At 43.3% G+C, this 21,049-nt stretch overlaps 1 protein-coding gene across 5 annotated transcripts in view; it reads right to left on the minus strand.

Annotated features, from left to right (window-relative positions):
* The window catches only part of SFMBT2 (Scm like with four mbt domains 2), a 118,043-nt gene that overhangs the window by 11,758 nt on the left and 85,236 nt on the right, over positions 1 to 21,049 (minus strand). For all 5 annotated transcript variants that reach the window (XM_058022112.1, XM_058022109.1, XM_058022111.1 and 2 more), the window contains 7 exons: positions 18,760 to 18,873; positions 17,418 to 17,460; positions 16,744 to 16,814; positions 14,934 to 15,073; positions 10,536 to 10,645; positions 3,528 to 3,703; positions 1,930 to 2,102 (listed from right to left, as the gene is read on the minus strand). In XM_058022112.1, the coding sequence (XP_057878095.1) occupies positions 1,930 to 2,102; positions 3,528 to 3,703; positions 10,536 to 10,645; positions 14,934 to 15,073; positions 16,744 to 16,814; positions 17,418 to 17,460; positions 18,760 to 18,873 (827 nt within the window). The remainder of the gene's footprint in view (positions 1 to 1,929; positions 2,103 to 3,527; positions 3,704 to 10,535; positions 10,646 to 14,933; positions 15,074 to 16,743; positions 16,815 to 17,417; positions 17,461 to 18,759; positions 18,874 to 21,049) is intronic.

A 21,049-nucleotide genomic window follows, 5' to 3' on the forward strand; every position in this document is an offset into this window, starting at 1 on the left:
AGGCTAGAAGCCCCTCTTCTGCCTTTTGGAACCCCTCTGTAACCCTATAGGTCACTTTCCTTTAACCCTTACCATTGGACCATTTCTGATCCCCCTGTACCCTATATAAAGGCCTGTTTTTGCCTGGTTCTGGTAGAAGATCTGTCAGTGGATCAGAAGATTCTTCAGATTCACAGAAGAATCAATAAAGACAGCACTGTGGAACCCCACATGGCCTTCTCCTCTCTCTCCCTACATCTGCCTGCCTGCAGCACCTAGCAAACTAAGAGCTAAAATCACAGTGAGCTAAAAATCACTAAATCACTGATTTGATTGAGCTGATCTCACTTAAGCTTGCTAAGGTTGCCTGTGGCTGAGAACTGCTTGGGAACTTGGACAGTCTGTCCCAAACAGGACTGAGCTATCTGGACCCTGCAGCCTGCTGGGGACACCCTGAAACCCAGCAAAGGTGCATTACTAAAGGTCAACAGCAATGACTCATCTGGCATGAAATGTTCCTATCCTGGGCTGGTATCTCAAAATTTGCAGCACTGTTGATGTGCAGGAGGAGAAATGGAAAATACTAAGAGGATAAAATGAAATCCAGGTTGTCTGAGATGAAATAAAATCAGAAACTTGACTTTAAACTTTCACATTGATTCAAACTGGTTTGGATGTTATTGGTCCTGAAAAAAGGGAAATTTTGGTGTCTTTTGAAGACGTCTAGATGTTCAAGATAGCACTTTTTTAGTGACATTCCTACAAAACTCAGGACAGAAGATTTCACCCAGATTTCCCTGCTTTCAGCCCAACACTGAACTGCTGGAGGTGAAGCCCTAAGTTCCATTTGAAGTATTATATCAGATTCTTGTTATTTCTGTCACACAGGGCTTTACAAACATTCACCAACTGATGGAAACTGTGCATTTTGAACTTTATACATACATAACTTGCCCAAATGGCTTTGACAGCTTATCTGTGATCCAAGTGTGAGCAGGCACCCAAAGCCATGTGCTCAGGTCTTGAGTGAAAGAGCAATTTAGACAAAGATAGTTGTATTGGCTGAAAGGTTGAAAAACTTGGCTAATGGTTGATTTAGGCTCAACATAAGTTTAAGTTCCTTTGAAGCAGGTATAATCTAAGGAAATGAAGCAGAACTACACCTAAATGAGGACCAAGCCATGAAGATGCAGGCAATCAACTGAAAGCTGAATAAAATAACCTACTCCAGCTGAAGTGCAGGGAATTTAAGCAAACCAATTTTATTTCACATTGCACAAAGCAGCAATCACTGGCACTCAGCTGAGGAAGTGAAACCACACATGAGCTCTGTTATTGTCACCATGGGAAAAGCCCCCAGAAAACAAGCCACACAGAGCTAAGTCTATTCCAGGTTTAATTTGGACATGAATCTTTGCTGAAGCTCAGAACCTGTTGTATCACACAGCAGACTGGAAAGGCTGAGCTCTCAAATTCCATGTATTTGGGACACAAACCATTTGCTTTTATGTTAAGCCTTGATGTTGTGAGCCAAAAAATATTAGGAATAGTTAAAAAATATATATAAAATTCCTTGAAACCACAATGGCTATGAGCTATTATTATTGATTACAATATTTGGAGATGGATCAGAGAGCTCCTTCACTCTGCTAAATGCTGTGCAAAGTATCCAACAGTCTCATCTGCCTGCTTTTAAGGAAGGAAATAAAATAAAGAGATGAGCGAGCATTGGAAAGGTGGGAGCAAAAAATCTGCTTGCTACTTCTGAAATGGCCAAGGTAAAAATCCCCAAAGTGCCCCAAGAAGCCAGCCTGATCTTAGAATAACAGAGCAGCAAGGAAGGATCCAAAATAGAAACTGGAAGCGTTCAGGTGTGCTGAGAAGCCCCACAAAAGGAAAATGCAGAAGGCACCAAGGGGTTTTTGCTGATTTATCCGGAGTGACACAAACCTCTGCAGAGCCTGCAGCATTGGAATCCACAGCTGATGATCTCCTTTTCTTCTGCACAAAGATGGATTTCCGCCTCTTTCTGCGTCTGGCTGGCTTGACATGGCCACCTTTCATGTTGTTATTTTCCCCAATTGGTGGCTTAATGATTTTTTTCCTCTTCCCATAATAATAAGCTGGAGAAAAGAAGCACAATGCCCATTAAAAACTTTAACCACCCAAAGAAGGGAACCTTGGCTTGCTCCTTGCTACAGTTTCAGGAACGTACTCTAAGTGCAATTTAAACTTTAAAATACAATGATTTGGGAAAAAAAAAGTACAGCATAAATAGGTCATGTTGGACTAGCACAGAGTGTTACAGCTCTTATGTATCCAGATTTATTGATGATGAATGAAGACTTCAGAATTTAACAATGTGTTCAGGCAGAGCTGAGCAGTGATTTGGAGGGAAAGAGGCCAACAAGTTCCAGATTTGATCCAATGCAGTTCTATGTGAGGTAAAATTGCTGAAGTTTTCAGCACAGAGGGGAGAGGGCCAGCTAGCCTCAGTCATGTACAAAGGAATGGGTTTTATTAATTTAACTATTTTGTGGTCCAGGTTGAAATTAAGTCCTCTGACCTTACATTAAATGTTTGTATTAAATGCCTTAAGACACACTGTGAGGATGAAAGACACTGTCCTTGACCAGCAAGGTATCTCAGGACAAATAAAATGGCCCTTGGCACCCATGGCAAAGTTCATAACTGAACTGAGCCCTTCAGCTAATCAATGGATTTCTGAGGAAAAATTCATCCAGTCACATAAACCACCAACTTTGAGATGGGACAACCTCAGCTGGAGCTCCTCCAGCTCTCCATTTGCTACCAGGGGAGCCAAGACTCCAGCTCAGGTGTAGATTTCTACAGAAACCCATCCCCAGGGATCTCAGTATCCCCCTGAGTGTGTTCCTCCTTCTACTGGCACCAAACTCAAGAGAATTGCTTTAGATCAATTACACTGCTTTCTGCAACCTTTGTGGAAGAAGGACAACACTCACTTCCACTTTCCTGACCTGTTTGAGAGCCAATAATACCAATAATATTGACAGCAAAAAGGATTGAACACTAACAACAACCTTCCTGAACAGGCAGGATCATGTTTAAATATCAAACACTCTGAGTAGAGAGTCAGTGTTCAAACCTTCCAGCACCTCAGCACTGTGGTTCTGTCCTGTGCTGGTGTGTATGCCAGAAACTCATTACAAGGAGGATTCATCTCACCTAACAAAGCTGTCTCAGATGTGGCAAGTTAAAATCTCAGCTTCCCACAGCAGGTTCCTTTTACGTGCTCCATGTGTGAACTTTAGATATGAAGAAAGTTCAAGACTTCCAAAAAGTGATGATGTTCAAACAGATGCATTAGATGGAGTGAGAGGGACAGTTTTCTAGTAGAGGATTCTAAGGGAACCTGTAGTGGCCTCAGGATTAAATAACTGCCCTTAGATGAGATGAATCCTCATCAGTATTGACATCATATCACACAACTCCTGTTCTTCACCACACACCACCTCCCACTTCTCTGGTTCCCAGCCAGCAGCAAGAGGCATTCTCCCAATACTCACTGTACTTGGTTTTGGTGTGGATGGAGCAGTTCTCAGGGCAGACTTCAGCCACCAGCACAGGGCTGAAGAGGTTGGGGCAGCACTCGAGCTTGGCACAGACCCTCCTGCAGAAATCTGCCACCTGGTCCGACGTGCGCACGATCTTCACCGTCGCCCTGTACGTCTTCCCCCTGTACCTAGGGAGGAGCACAGGACCCCACGTCACCCATCCAGCAAAATCCTGTGGTGCTGCAGACCAGACCCTCCTCTGCCAGGGAGAGATCCTCCCCTGGGACTTTTGGGAGAGTGTCTCTCTTGGTAATGCAGGCAGAACAGGTGTCTGCTTCCTTTAGTGGCTCCATTTCAGATGGACTCGAGGAAGGAAAGGGTGGAATAAATTGAAGGTGTGGACATGAATCTCAGTAGGCTTGGTGAGGATACTGCACAGGACAGCAAGCCCTTATTGTGAACTGATGCAAAGGTTTTGGGAGAGGGATGCAGTGTCTCTTCATATATTGACTCATGGTCAGATGCTTATACACCTGGTCACCACCCTGCGTTTGGACTGAACTCTCAAAGCCCTCAGCGCACTTTGGTTTTCTCCACTGCCATCTTTCCTGCTCCCATATCATGTTCCAGCTCCCAGCAATCCCCAAGACTCATGGTGCCAGCTGTGGCTATCAGGACACACTCATTGTGAAGAAGTATCTGTGTGAAACAACAATCTCTGCCACCCCAGGACCAGATGACTTCGCCACTCTGAGAATTGAGCACTACAAAACCCGAGGAACTCATCAGGAGTCTCTGGAGTTATTTAACAGGGCTGCAGCAACAGGTCCTAAAAACTGATTCCTGCAGGGAATGCTTGGAGCAGAAACCTGCAATGAAAGGTTTGTCTTAAATTTGCTATGCCACTAAAACATTTATTTCGGTGTTTCATATGAAGTGTTTCTGAGCGATAAATGGCTGAGAAAGATACAGTTACATCCCTGCTGTATTACATTGTAGATGTGAACTCTGGAAAACCAATTATCCCTGTAATTTATTAAACAGCAGCAGCAAGCTGTTGTAAACAGTGAGATAAGGTTTTTAAAACATCTCTTACGTATCCTCAGGAATGCAACACGAGAAACAACCGCGCCAGAGCCCGGTGCTGGCATTACAAATGTGCTCAGAGGAGGGAAAAGCAACACATAACCAAGAAAAAGAGGGAACAACAGTGGAAGAAAGATTACTGGATGGGAGGCAAGGAAAGAGAAAGATACAGTCACCAGGAAAAATGAAACAAAGCATTTGTCAGTGTATTAAGATCTGCAGTTTCCTAGCAGCTGCTGATAGATATGGGAGAGGAAGAGGAGGAGGTGGTGAAATAAAGATGTGACCAGAGAGTTAAAACATTCAGACAGCTTTTTCTGAAACAAAGAAGTGTGGGAAAAGGGTTTGAAACTGGCACATTAAGTGTTATAAAGGGGAAACCCAAATGAAACTTGGGTCTGAGAACAGCCCAGCCCAACCATGCTCAGGTCGCAATTCAAATTATCACCTCAGTATAAAACCTGAATGAGCACTCCTGCAAGGTGCCAGGCTCTGATACCCCTTTTGGTGCCAGGACAGTCCTGGATTCATTCACCTGAATGCATTACTGACTTCATGAGCCACCTTTTCACACACCCTTAAAGACCTGGCCAGATGATGTAAAAGGGAAAATGTTCCCTTCAGGTACAGAGCACTGTTATGATCCCAGCTTCCCCATGAAACAGCTGCAGAGGCAGGCTGGCTGAGCAGGGTTTGGCAATACCTGATATACCAAAACCACTAAATGCCACAGGCATTTAAATGCACCTACTTATAAAAGTTTTATATTTCTTTTCAATGTGTTTGAAAAGACTCCTGCACTTATTACTTCTCCAGGAGCCATGAAGTTTAATGACAGCCTGGATTGTTTGGTCAATGAGTCTGCTCTCTGAGATTTCACTGTGCTGCTTTCACCTGGACCCAAATAACTCTGCTTGGACTGAACCAGCACTTCCAGACAAGCACCAGCCTTGAGGGTCTCCCCACTGGAAGAATCACAGCACAGGGAGCACCTGTACCTACACCTCATTTTATGTCTGGATGCATCTGAATTTAACTCACATTTATTTGTCCTTGTTCTGACTTTCAGCACTAGGATGAAAAGACTGCATCTGGTTTTGTTTCCCCGCAAAAGCACTCTAATCAAATTGCTTCTTGATCTTCTTTCTTATAAGCTAAGAAAGCTGCCTGATGGGTATTATTCAAGGATGGCTGACTTTTTCTAACTGTGTGCTTCCTATTGTGTTTGGCTGCCCAGGAAGGACCCATTGTACTGCAGTGGCTGCTGAAAGGAAAAGATGAAACTAGGAAAATGAACAACTGACTGATTTCATCGTCTGCTTTGAATGCAACACACATTTTAATTAACAGAGAGGATGGCAAAATGGAGATCTCCACGACTGCAGCAATCAGTCTCAATAACCCAAGGTGCTAGCACTGGCCACAGCAATATTTTTTACATCATTTTGGTCTTGGCAGCACCTCATTCAACTATAAACCAGGTTCTCCTAATATTTTCCATATTCCTCACACACTAAAGATTTTTAACACAGGCAGCACCAAATGTAATCTGAGCTGTTTCTAGGAGAGCCATCTAGGAGCTCCTTTGTCAGAAAACATTTTCCATTAGCATCTCTCAAAAAGTTACCAACTATTGATGCTCCTATTTATGTTTTTACACCAGGGCTCCTATCTTCTCAACCACTTGCAAGCAGCAAGTATCTACATGCACAGCATGGCAACACTGGAGACTTGGAAAATTGCTATGTCAAGGATAATATTTTTGGTTTTCTTAGAAATCACTGTTCTTTTTAAAAAAAATTATTTTCCAGCTAAAACCAAAGGAATCTTTCTTTCCTCTTCCCCCTTCTCTGCCCTCAGCTGCCAAACTCAGAGAAAACCTTAAGGCTGGAACTATTTCCATGAAAAATACACTTGCTGATCCACGAGCAAAAATATTAAATGAACAGCACTTTGCAATAGAATTCTTCTGTTGAAGCTCCCTAAAATAGATTAGAGGCTCATGAGAACATAGTGCCTTCCAGAAGCCCCAGTTATGGACTGCTGTGTGATGACACAGAAAGTATTTTGCTGAAAAACTTCAAAAAGCAAGAACATTGAGAACCTCATTTTCAAAAGTCCCATTCTAAGGAGTTCTGACAATTCTTGTGACTAATTTGAGCAACTAAAAAGTCTCAATTTCCTTTTGGAGGACTTAAAACTCCTTTCTATTCTTTGCAAGAAATTTCTATTTTGTCTGTCTACCTTGAAGTCTGCCAAACATAAGGAGTTAACTTCCTTCAAAGCTATTTAATCATCCAGTGGCATTTTGTACTCTTGAACACTGGATTCAGAAAGGGCACTGGAATGCTCTGGTTGTAAGGCCTTGTCTCATTAAGTCTCCTAATAAGAGAAATAAAAGGTGTGAATAATTCCACTGATGCTGGCTTGTAAAGCCTTGCTCAAAATGAACACAAATTAATTTCCACTGTTTCTTCCTCAACCCCAAACCAGTTACCTCATCACATCAGGCACAACTCACCCTTTGCTTCTTGCCAATCCCCTGCTGGTCCTGCATGTTCTCAGAAATGGCTTCCAAGAGGATCTGGCTAATAACCTTTCCAGGAAAATTAATCTGAGAGCCTTGTTACTTGGATCCTCCTTCTTGCCCTTCCTAAGGAGGAGTGTGGTAATTGTCTTTTCCAAAAATTAGGATTCTTCCCTCATCCTCATCAGCTTCCAAACACGGCAGCGAGCGGCCTTGCAGTGACATTGGCCACTTCTCCCAGGCAGAGCTGGCTGCATCCCAACTGCTTCCATGCACTTGTGCACATCCAGTTTGCTCCCAGGGTTTTTAGATTCTTTTCCACCTACTGTGGGTAACACCTCACTCCCTCAAACAGGATCAGGGCTCTGGGAAGCCTGAGAGCAAACCCTCACCAGCAAAGGCTGAGGCAAAGAAGATTTCAAACACCTCACCTATCACAAGTTGAAGGCAGTCTTCTAAAGCAGCTGCAGTGAAAAGGATTTCTTTGAAATGCTGCCTCATAAATAAGCAATGATGTCTGGCATAGGGGTAAATAATCCTGGAGTTCAGCTACTGGATTTGAGCACCTCTCAGGATTTCATTTAATGAAGGAGTCAAGGAATACTCATCTTTATTATTTTGATCAACTGGGCTTCATACAAGACCCAGGAGACAACTCTGTGCACACACTGCTTTTGTTTGTGTCCAAAGCCCTGCAAAAATGGGTAAATCCAAACAGCCCCATTATCAGCCCTTAGAAATAAAACCCCTTGAAAAGCATGAAGTCCCTTAAGCATTTTATGTAAAATTGGGAAGGCAAATCAAGATGTAGGCACTGCACTTAAGAGCATCAAAACTATAAGGGTTGAATGCCAACAGCTTCAACCAGCCCTCATGGGAGCCCAGGTGCATCAAGGCTGACATTTCTAACTCATCATCACCATTAAATCAGGTTTGACTCTTCTCACACAGAGCCAGCAGTGCTGATGGGAAGCAGCTGCCATCACACCCTGCAAACACATCTCTCTGGACAATCTAAATTGTTTTATCTTCTTTGCAAGGTGAGCGTAATAGATTCCACAGTGGTCACTCATGGCAGCAGAGCGAACTAAACACAGGCTGCCCCAGGACTGAGATAATGCATTCCTGGCAGTGCAAAACCTGGCTTTTGGAACAGTGGGAAAAGCAGCTTTCTCCTCACCAATCCCTTTGCTCCACCCTGCTGCAGGCACTGCAGACAAACAGCACTGCCAAGATCCACGGAGGTGCCAGCCCACATCAGAAAGAAGATGACACGATGTGCCCCATCACAGCTGGCTCTGGAGCTGTCATCCTTAGCAACAGGCACCATCCAGAGCCCATGGATTTCTGGAAGTTGCTCATTGTAGGCCTGTGTTGCTCATTAGAGGTCTGTGTTTAAGATTCTGGAGCACTGTCACACCTGGTGGAAGGTGTCATGTGCTGTTTGAATGTTCCACAGTATCTGGTTTCATGACTGTGTTTTCTTTCTTGCTCCTGAAGAACCAAATGCAATTAAAACTTCAGAATGGAGCAACTCAAGCAAACTAAAAAGGAAAAAAGAAGGAAGTCCTAGGGTAGCCAGACAGTCTTGGGGCATGTCAACCCTCTGCCATCCACTCTTAGAAGTACTCAAACTACCCACAGGCAAGCTGGCACCAGCACCAAGCACAGCTCTGTGAGAAGATCAGCCACAGAAGCCAGGGAGCTTTAGGAACCAGGCACTGCCCAGCCCCATGAGCTTTGTCTCCTCAGGAGCCAGAGGGAAATGCCACACTGGAGGAGAATCCTCAGAAAGCCCTTCAAAACTTGCTGTCCTGGCTCTGAGCCTGTGATGATCCACTCTGTGGCTTAATAAAGGTGAAAGATGCTGCCTGACTCCCTGGAGAGTGAGGTGGATGCCTGCTGGGGCAGCCAGCACACAGGAACACAAACATGGACTGTGACTAAAATACTACCATGGATGGTCAGTCAAACATTTCCCAGGCTGTCTCCCATTAGAAATATGGATTGCAGCTTTAAGAAATAGGTATTTCTGCTTTTGCACCAGGCAGATCCCCACACTCAAATGGGAAACCCTAACAAAATCCTACTCAGGATACTACTAATAGGAAAAGTGCCTGTAAGCTCAGTTCCTTGCAGGAGAGGGTGTTAAGTAAGAAAGGGCATCACAACTTGATTTCACAACTGCTAAGTACCTGCAGGAGTGAATTATCTGATATTTGTAGCACAAGATGTGAGATCCTGGAATCAATGAAAGCCAGGTCATGGACAAAGACCCGTTTTAAACGAAAATCTGCATGCACAAAGTTGACTTTTAGACTTCCATCCACAACAAACATAAAAGCCTGATACTCCACATGGGTGAAAGCAGCAAATTAAAAATAGGATGTTTTTAGCAGATTTTCATTTGAGTTTGCAATCCTCCTTACAGGAAAGCAGTTTAAGTGTACACAGAGTAAAAGTTTCTCAACTCCCTCCCTCAACCAGAGAACACATGAACTCTCTGTAATATCTGCATGGGCAAAGAGCAAATACAGCAGCCATCAATAGTGCTGTGTTTGGTAGCTATTCATATCAAATAACCAAGAGAAAATTGCTTTTCTTTGAAAAGGAGTCACAGAGTTCAGTACAAAGGGTGAGATTCACTGCATTTAACTACAGTACTTAAAAAGTCAAGGTGACCATTAGTCAACAAAGAAAGCTTTCTTCAAAGAAATATTTATTGAGATCCATCTTCAAGTGGGAAGAATTGTTCTTCAGAAGGACACTGGAGAGAGCTTAGGTAAGACTCCCTTCTTTCAGAGAGACAACAATTGTTGAAATACATCCAAAGTATAGTGCCCATTACATAAAGAAGACATAAACAGGTAGATTTTAATGCTGGAAGGAGGAATTCAGTATTCTTTTGTGCTGTTTAGAAGAGAATTGAAGAATATATTCTAGAAATCTTGATCTGAATCTCTGATCTGTTACTACTTTGCCCTAATCACACTCCTGCTAAAAAATGTGTCCCTGCTAATCTGTTTGAACTTTTTTTGGTGCCATTCACTCTCACCAGTTTTTTCTGCATTACTCTGACAGGCTCTAATTTAAAAGCAGCCATACTCCTCCATCTAGAAAGCCAGGAATTTAGTTCATTCAGTAATAGCCAAGCTTATAAGAACAGCTTATCATAAAACTCAGGACTTGACTTCATCAAAAACTGGATGGCTGCTTGGAGAAAGACAAAAGAAATGAACTGTTCAGGAGAACATTTCTGAAGTTGCTACGAATGAGTCAAATAATTCAATGAAGCAAAACGATAATTAGAAAAGTAAAAAAAAAAAAAACCTCTTCTTATATTTTTTTCCCAAGTCAGTTTCTTTTCTGAAACCTCCCAAATAAAAGAACACACACTGAAGACTTACTTTGCTTTAAGTGTTTCCTCCTGGAAATTCCACTGAGGGTCTTCCACAAGCTGCAGTTCTCGTAAAACACTCCCTGGCTTGTAAGCTGCATTGATCACCATGCTGAGAACCTATGGGGAGGTAAAAGCAACAACAATGATGCCTTTAAAAGCAGTCCTTGACCACACAGGTCCTGCACAGGCAGGAGCAGCTTGTTTCTGTCCTGGTTGCACAGGTTAAGTGCTGGATACAAGGAGGAGGGGTCTCAGAATGGATCATTATATATATATATATATATACTGTACATATTTTGCCATCATTGTTGCCATACTATAGATAACACCCGAGTCTAAAAAGATAACTGCATTAAATGCTGCTGTTTAACCCCAAAAATCTGCTAAGCAGTGATTTTGTCTTTGTGAAAAACCCTCTCACCCAAAGCAGATTGCACAGACTGCACCCATCATGGACCAGTTGAATAAAAAAATGAAAGCAGAAATAGTTCTGAAGGCACACTGAAGGGGAAACTCACACATTTGAGGTCAGCAATGTGCTTAAGAGCCTGAGAGTTGTGTGCCTTGACTGTATTAACAGAATAGCAATGAAGTCTCCTCAAAAAGAGTTTGCAGGAGGTGTGCCTGGAGCCCAGTGTGTGTCCACTCTGTACAAGAGAGCACATGTGCCAATCCTTTTAATCCAAAGTCACTGAGAATAAAAATGATTCTTGCTATTGGCTCAGGAAATGCAAGCTTTAATAGCCTACACTTGGCATAGGGAGATAAACACAAGGAAAACAAATCTCTTAACAGCACCAGACTGTGTGTTTGAACACTCTGCATTGTATGCACATGAGTGATCCCACAGTGAATCTGGATTGGTTTTCATCTAATTTAGCTCGTTACCTAACGCCTGCTCTTAATTCCTTGGGGGCCTGCAAATGATTTCAGTATGATGAACATGAAGTTTATCCAACAACCATGAAAAGAGTTCATCAGAAATGAAAAAAATAACTAGGTCACACTGCAGTGACCAATGTGTTTATGTTTGTTTGGTTGGTTTTTTCTGGGTTGGTTTTTTTCCCCCCTCTAAATCCAGCAACCTGAGGATTTGCTAGCATTTTGAAAGCCCTACAGGATTAATCATTTTCAGGCAAGGGCTTCACTTAATGCTGCAGAGCACTCTGTAAAATGGCACTGGCTGGAGTTGCTTGGATAGGTTATTTACTAGAAGCAAAATTTAATTTATCATCGGGCCCTTGGAAACATAACTCAAACCACTCTTCAAAAAAGTCCAATTAGAGACACCAAACACTGACAGAAGGTAGATTTAGACTGGAAATGAGGAAGAAATTCTTTCCTGAGGGTGGGAGGCCCTGGCACAGGGTGCCCAGAGAAGCTGTGGCTGCCCCTGGAGTGCCCAAGACCAGGTTGGATGGGGCTTGGAGCAACCTGGGATAGTGTAAGGTGTCCCTGCCCATGGCAGGGGGAGGCACTGGATGATTTTATGGTCCCATACAACCCAAACCATTTTAAAATGCTATGAAATTACAGTTTCTGAGTGAGCCCTTCCAGCTGCTCACCCACATCTTTCTTGCTGGTCTCTCCCCACACAAACTGAGGAGCACTAGCCTGTGACACCTGGCGTCAGGAAGCCAGACAGAAGTGGGTTTTCAAAACATCAAGTGTCTGGGGAGCTGCCACACTCCTTCACAGCTCATCAGATGCCTTGATCAGCAAATCCAGGGAGTTTTAACCCCTGTGCAGGTGTTTGTTTGGAAGGCTCTCCTCGAGCACACCTCTACACTCACCCTGGCTGGTGTAGATATATGGGGCAGAAAGCATCTTGCTGACCAATTTCCACCAGTGAAATGGTGCTTGTATGAGTTGTCAGAATAGCTGGGAAATGAGAAAGAAAAGAAAAGAAAACCCAAGCCTGCAATACCAGTGTGGCCCTGTCTGGGCGTTCTCCCAGACACCTAATCAACTCCAGCCCTGCACAGGCACCCACAGTGCCAGGACTTTTCTCAAAGCAGGCTTGTCACCAGCAGGACTCTGTAAACTTCTACACTCAGTTCAAAAAAATGAGTGTTTTGTAAGAACAATTATTTCCTTTTCAAGGAAGGCAGAAAAAAAAAAAAAAAGGAATTAAAACCTCTGGTCTTAAAATTTAAAACCTCTGGCTTTTACTCATCTTGTACCTCAAGTGAGTCACTAGGTTTGGCAATTTACCCTACAGAAAAGGTCCATCATCACAGTAACAGTGGTACCTTCTAGAAACAGCATCACTTCATATTGCACTCTATTAAATGCAAATAAACAGAATTTTGGAAAAAAAAATTAACTGCGATTTAAACAAAACCAGTGAAGAAACCAAGACCAGTTTCCAACTTTCTCTGGAGATGGAAAATTACATCAACCATCTCAGGTCAAATTTCCTTTGGCTGGAGCGTGACCAGTCAGAGATTTTGGTGGTTTAATTTCAGCCCTCTGCATCAGGACTGGTTTGGGTGCCTTGGAGCTCAGGGGGGATTAGGCAAGCTCAGCCTCTGCTGTTATGCATCAGTGAGGTTTCATTTTGATGCTGCTGACCTTCAGATTTCCTGAGCTGAGTGAGTTGGAGTCACACCAGTGAACACCATCAGGCAGCACCATCACAAGCCTCTGCCCCACCTCACAAGCACCTGATGATGTTCACAAAGTTCTCCAATGTATTTTCATGTGCACAGGGGCTCTTTTTGAGTATATCTGGTGTGCCTGATGCCACTGGGCAGCTCAGCACTTTTGTTACCATCACAGCTCTCTGGTGTTCACACATTTCCCATTTCCATCCCCCTTGAAACAGTCTCAAGTTTTGAGATGGATCAAGTTTTCTTAGGAGAACTCCTAACTTCCTTCCTAACTTTCACTGTCAAGGTACAGCTAAAATATGATCACAACTCTTTTCTCCTATTCAAGACCTCAATGATCAGCATTCTTATGAGGAAAAACTCCATTTCCCTCCTCTATCTGAGATATAATCCCATACTCCTAACAAGAGATGCTAAATCCTAGGGTGGCCTCAAAGCAGGGCAGTAAACTTATTTTTTTTAACTTGGAATACTGATATATCTGTGGGACAGAGAGAGGAGAGAAGAAGAGTTATCTGGGATTCTTTCATTAGATGATCAAGGATCTAAAGGGCATCTTTTGTCATGGTCCATTTTCTTTTTAAATAGAGAAAGAGCAAAGTGTCTTAAAAATAGTAAGAGCAGTAAGCAATGAAGCCAATTAATCTTTACAGCATATTTCTCTAAAATATGGGGGGGTTATAGATCATCTGGAGTCTTAAGAAGACACCTTGTTTTATTTTACAATGTTGCTGAAGAGTTCTTGGCACATATGAAGAACTGTTTTCTTAGATATTCTGACCCCAATACCAAAACTAAAGCTGACAATGTATTTATTTTAATTTAACTTCAAGTCAGCCTTTATTAAATAGGTACAGTCACCACTTTTTAGCCCAGGTGCAATGGCTTCATGGCAGTAGCTGATGTCCCCATTGCATTTGGCTCCAGGTTTCAAGTTGTTTTCCAAGAAAATACTTCAGAAATGAGACAAACTTTGCAGCTGATGTCAAACAACAGGCACTGCCACCTCACTTGCCTCTCCCAGTGAAAGAAACCACAATAAACCAGTGGTCCCAGCAGAAAACCTGTGCTGGCACTGGGAATAATGAACAGCAAGGCTGTAAAATTAAGTTTGGTAATAATAAACTGCGTAAGAGTTACTTGCTACTCACCTAAAACTTTGGGATTCAAGGGTACACAAATAGGATGATGCTTCATTGCATCATTGGAGGTAACGACAAGCCTTAGGTGGAAATGGCTGAGGAGCATCAGGAACTTTAATTGTGCTGCAATTTTTCACCTCCATCCTGCCCAGGGCTCTCTGTGCTGCTGGCACCTCCCTCATCTCAGCAACAGCTGCCAGGAATCAGGTACAGCAACACCCTGAATGTTTTCTTGTCACCCTTCCCAGAATTTGGAACTGGTTCCCATGGCCAGAATGAGCTTGAGTTTTTCTTGAATACTTTCTGCAAAGTAACCAATGCTGGGCCACTGCCATTGTCCTGCTCCTTGGGAGATTGTTTATGTCTCCAAAACAAGATGCCCACATCTCCATGACACTGCTGTTTGCTCCTGTGTTGATGGCAACCCACAGTGAATTTGCTTCCAACCAAAGGAACTCCCCATGCTTGAAAAATATCAGCTCTCCCATCAAAACCCACAATGCAAAACCTGCCCCTTCTTCCTGGCTTGCAGTTTGCCTCATGGAAACCACTCCAGGACAATTTTAGGTGCACTGTTTGCTAATTCTGGGTCTGGCAAGCCACGACCCATACTTTCCTCTGAAACCCCCCCAAAAGAGAGCTGGGCCATACCTCCTTGAGGACCAGCACACACTTGCCAGGCCCCACAGACTGAGGTAGCTCTGCAATCCTGCCTTTGTTTAAATAAGGACCTGAGAAGCAGCGGTGGTTGATGTAGAGCTGGGGGCAGCAGTACCTCCCATTGATGGTGCCTGCAAGGAGAAAGTAGCAGTGAGGTGCTTGCACACCAAAAAATCAAGGGCATTTCTGTATTATTATCATTGTTTTAATTGAAGAGATGGGACTACAGTTGGTTTAAAAATTTATCTATTATTTAAATAAACATTAGTCTTAGAGTGTGTGAGATTTAAGAGAGTAAGTAGTCAGCTGTAGCTCAAAAGGGTCTCAAGTTTTTCATTACAAGATAATATATGACTTTCTAATGTAATGGATAGCTGCCACAAAGTTTATTTTGTTTTTCTAACTTATCACCTTTACTTCTACTGTAATGTGTATACACTTTCATCTAATGGGTTACAATCACATAGTACACACATATACTTTTATTATAACTTCTAAACTCTTAGCTTATTGTATACAATTACACCCTTACATTATAACCCCTTCACTATCTTATCAATACAGTTTCTCACTTACTTAAGGCATATTCTTACTTATAACTATAGAAATATAAGTTTATAATTTTTCTGTTTAATGTCTGTATACTTTATTTTTACATCAATTCAAGCTTCTTCCAAGGCTGCAGATTAAACCATCCTGTGCCTGTGGAAGTTTGTATTTTTCTATTTTCCACACTTCTTCCTCCTGGATGTGGGAAGAAGGGGAGGAGTAAAAAGGAGGAACAAAATTCTGCCCTGGGATAGAGGGTAGGGAAGTCTCTGCTATTCAAATCCATCCAGCATGGGAAAATGAAGTGGTTTTGATAGTGACTGATTTGTCTGCTGAAAGGAGGACTGGGAAAGGAGTTAATCCATGACATGAGCCAGGGCTCTCCCAGAACTCACACTGCAGGGGGACACAAGCACCTCACTGCAACCTGCCAGGAGGGGATGCATGAGCTGAGCCTCACAGACAGGGGGGCAGCTCAGGGAGAACATTCTCCCAGTGAAAGAGCTTTAGAAACTCCTCTTCAGCTCCTGTCCACCCCCACAAGTCCTGCAGTGCCATTCCCTGACCCAACATGGGTCTACAGAGCAGTTTTCCTTGTCTGGGCTAATTACTCTGGGCTCCTCTATAGACCATGGAGAGAAATGGGAACTTCTAGATGTGGTTCACATGCCTTCCAAGTGGTTATCCACTTTTTTTGGTTATCATACCCAAAAGGACCCTGATTCTCCCCATTTGGTTGTAATGGGGTGTTGGCTGCAATGCCAACATGTGTCCCACAGCCTGCTGAAATCAAGTGAGTTAAATCCTGTCCCTGCTGCTAGGTTTACACCATTAATTGGATGAATATTGCACTCAGAGCCTCTTGCCTCTGCTGAAGGGGAGAGGAATTTGCCTTTAGCAGAAGCAGCAGCCACACCACACAGTCCTGACATAACAGAGGGGACCCATCAGGTCCTGCTGTACCCAATTTCATCAGTGTCAATTAACAACCTGCACCCATCTCCACCAGAGAGATTCATTAGCCTTGCCTTAATATCATCATATCAACTGGGCAAGCTCCAGGGGAACTCTGATAGCCCCAGCAGGACATGTGGAGAACCAGACCCTCACCTGCTGTACATCAGGTGGGTTCACTCCACCTTACACCCCCTGAGGATGTGGTTCCATCTCCCCACCCCTATTGGAACTCACTGCCTTTTTGGGGTCCTCCCCTTCCACACAGGACATGGGTCTTTGAAATAAGGATCCTTACCTGTTGTGTCTAGCTGAGGAACTGGGCAGAGGTCATGAGGTATTTTCTCAACAGGCACTGTGGATGGTAACCTGTTAAGAGAGGAATGGGGTGTATTTAATAGAGGATTTGGTGTATTTAATAGCATCAGACAGGACAAAGGGCCAGAACCAGTCCCCAGGCTGGACCAAAAGCTACACCAGCAGCAGCCTGGGATGGGGAACAGAGGTATCTCCAACACAATTCCACCTCCCCATGGCTGATCACAGACCAGGGTATTGCAGATGAAGGAGCCAGATCCATCCCTTCTCTGAAAATATACTCTGATGTGTCAGCTTTAGACCCCCAGGCTCCAAATATCTCCCTTAAACCCCTTAAATTCAAGTTTCTACAAACTGCAAGAGCTAGACAGGGAAATGCCCTCTTGGTATATGTCCATCTTCCCTAAGCATCCCTTGCTGGCCATCAGACAGGGGCTGTACAGCCCCAGCCAACAAAAAATGGCTGTTACAGAGACTTTCTAATATGCTAACAAATATTTCAGCCTTAAAAGAATCCTCTTGCTGGCTGTGCTGCAGTATCTGAGCAGTAGTTACTGAGCCACACAGCTGCTGTGTATTATCCCCCCTGGAAGACCTGATGCATTCCTGTGAAAACACCACCTTAAATAACAAAAAAACCCCAAACCAACTTACTGTTTTTCTGGCTGCACAACTGCAATTCTCCTCTTCCTTCGCACTGCAAAAATGAAGCAAGAAAGAAAAAAATAATTTTGTCCCCTTCTGTCCTGTTAAGTACACCCAGAATGCATAAAAAGCTGTGTAAATGCACTGACTATAAAATGACTTTGAACACAATGAAATGGTACTTAATTACTATCACCATCTTTTCTTGGTATTTTTTAAGTAAGTCACTACATCATTAAAACCTACTTTAAGGATGTAATAATACATTTAATCTTTCCTCTGGAATGCTAATATTGTGTTTTATGGGATCAGCATAAAAGAAAAAAATTAAAATAAAAACACAAATATTTTTCCATACAGAAACACATATGGATAAGATTACATTTTACAAGCATGATTACCTCCAGCATAATTTATCCCCAGCAATAACTTGTGATAAGGCTGCATAATGTTGCCATAGCAGTATTCTCCTAAATTAGGCTCTGGCTGCCTGATTTTTAACTTAAGCATATTTAACTCTTTGAAAGGGATGATACATTTTAAAATTTGCCTTTCAGATGTTAATTAATATAAACAGTGAGGCAAATTTTTCACCTGGTGGCTTGAGATTGGATATGTTGGAACAGGAGAGCAGCACCAAGCCACTGAGTTCTCATGAAATGCCCTCAAATGCAAATAGAAAGGAAAGAAATTTGTCTTAATATGCACTGGAGGCAGGACAAAACACTGTGGGCTTAATTGTGCTGTGGGGGGATTTAAACTGAACACAAGGAAAATCTCTGAGCTGGCAAGGGCAGTGAAATAAAGGATACATACCCTGGGAAAGGGCAGAAATTCCATCACAGAATGGCAGCAATTATTTCTCTATTTAAATGAAGCAGATCCTGTTTTGGAAAGGGGCACCTGGATGGCCTCTGTCTGTCCATTGCACCTGACATTTTATGGTTTTGGGTTTTTTCAATTTGAGGTCTTTGTCCCCAATCCACTCAGTTGCCTGAGTGAACCTGGCTCAGCACAACAAAACCTGGCTTCCCTCTGACAACCCCACTGACCAACAACCCCTCTGCAAACCCACAACCCCCTCTGCCATCCCAAACCATGGAACAGCCTTCTCCACCACAGACAACTCCCATTTTTGAAGGGGCTGATCACAGAGAAAAATACAAACTGTATAATTCCAGTCTGGTCACTAATTAGATGTATTATGATTTATTGCAGTACACTTGATTGTGTACTGTAAATAGCCTGGTTATTGGTCTGCTGGGTAAGTTGATAGTGTCAAAAATGGGATTAGAGACCTTAGGAAAAATCCCTGATATCATCTGCACTTCTCAGGTCTCCATGTACTTACAAACAGCTTTGTGTGGTGGGGTGAGGTTATAAGCATTTGCTTCACACCAGCCAACAGGGAAAATGTCCATGGACTCCACATCAACAATGTACTCTGGAGAGGGCATCTGTGAACCTACAAACACAAATTTACAACGGGATTTAGGCATGGGAACACCAAGCTCAGAGCCATCCAAGCATCCATCACAAGCCTGGGGAAGCAAATGATGGAACATGTAAAAATAAATCTGCTTCCCTGCACCCAAACCAGGCACCATTTCAGCTTCAGCTCTGCATAGACAGCAAGGGTGGGGCTGCTGCATTTACAGTGCAACGTGGTTCAGAGGAAAACCCCATTAAGAGCACTTTGAGGGTGTGCAGTGAAGCAGCCAAAAGCCAGGGAGGTTAAACATATGTGACTTCCCTCAACCAGACAGCCTGGCTGACCCCTGGATATTTTGTGATGTTGCATATCTGAGTTAGAAGGATGTGCTGAATGCTTGCTCTTAATGGCAGGAGAGTGCATCCAGGCTTTCCCAGGTTGGTAGCTAATGTGAGAGAGTGGCTTTGATGTTACAGTGCTTCCCTGAAGCTTTTTTGTGCAGCTCTGCCCTTGAGTCCCATTTTTTAAGGGTGAGAGGTGGCCACTCCTCTGTCCAGAAGTGCCCTGAATTCTCCTAGGGTTCATCACAGGAAGCAAGAGCTGGTCACCCAACAGGACAGAAGCAGTAAGAAAATCCCAAGTGGGGCACAATCACCAAGGTCTACGGCACAATGCTGACCCCAAAACTTCACCTGAAGTCTCTAGTTAAAGCAATTATCTTCCAATTTGGTTATCACAGCTGTTTTAGAAGACAACCTCCTTTCTTCATTGATGTGGGTCCCATTCACAGAACAAATGAATTATTTAGGTTGGGAAAGACCTCCAAGATCATCAAGCCCAACCACTAACCCATCACTAACCCATGTCTCTCAGCACCACATCTACATGACTTTTGAACACTTCCAGAGACAGTTATTCCTCCACTGCCCTGGGAAACCTGTTCCAATGCCTCACCAACCCTTCAGCGAAGGAAAATTTTCCTACTTTTTTTCCTAATTAACCTTATTTCCACTCAAAGTCCAATTAAAATATTCCTGCTGGCTTTGAGTTCTTTCTAAAACAACTCTTGTGTCCTGAGTCAAGGCACATTTAACTACTCCAATTCAAGTTGCTGGTACAGCTGGGCCAGCAACTTCACCTCCTCCCTCTGCCAATTCCACCCCAGGACAGACAGCTCCAGCACCAGCATGGGGTGATCTCCTAATGAAAACGACCAAAGGATCAGCAGTTTCCCCTGCATCACCCTTGCCTTGGCATCTGTTAAAACATCTTTGCTTCCTGCTAAAGGCAGCAAGTGTTTGACTGTGCACAGCCAGAGGACTACAGGAAGCTTCTCACTAATGTGTGTTCATCAAGGGCTTGGGGTGTAATTGAAACAATAATTGAACTTTGAGATGGGAACAGCGCTGAGGCTGAGGTGCAACATTTGGATCGGTAATGAACCTGCTGCTCTGAGACTGTGGCTGCAGAAAAAAGCCTCCTCCTCAAAGGAGGCAGGGAAATAGGTGCACACTGCTGGAGGAAATAATGAAAAAAATGCAGGTATGATGTCTGTGTAGATCCAAGGATGTCCTCATGGTGTTTCCTGAGCCCTGCATCATCATGTTCATGCACTATCCACTGAAAATACATACTGGTATGTGAGGAAGAGAATGGGATGAAGGTATAGGGGAAGGACACAACTTGCTGAACACAAGATTTCAGCAGCTGAAATTCCCTGAAAAACCATTTCCCTCCACGAGATAATACCACGTGGTCACTGCTCAGTTTGAACCTGATGAAAGCTCCAGTGGGGAGTTCCATTTCCACCTGACACAAATCCAGGCAAGGAGCCCATGTGACAACAGCGAGTCAGTGGCAAGGCATGCACACAGTGAGCAAGTCATGGATCAATGGCAAGACATGCAGACAGTGAGCAAGCCATGGATCAAGCCCTAAACACAGCAAGAAATCAACACAGCCCCCACTGAAATGTCACCAGTGGTCTGAGAAAACCAATTACTTCATTATTGCAATGGTGTTCTTCTGACAAAACAGACTCAATTATTTTAGAGGTCCTTTCCAACCTAATTATTCTACAATTCCAAATTATTATAAAGTAACCAGATGAAATGTACTTTCCTGCTTACAAGCAACAACAAATGAGACATGAAGGGTCTTTTCCAACCAAAATGGTTCTATGAACATTCTGCTTCTGAAGTTTACAGCT

The sequence above is a fragment of the Melospiza georgiana genome, chromosome 4 (genome assembly GCF_028018845.1).
Source record: "Melospiza georgiana isolate bMelGeo1 chromosome 4, bMelGeo1.pri, whole genome shotgun sequence".
Classification (NCBI taxonomy): domain Eukaryota; kingdom Metazoa; phylum Chordata; class Aves; order Passeriformes; family Passerellidae; genus Melospiza; species Melospiza georgiana.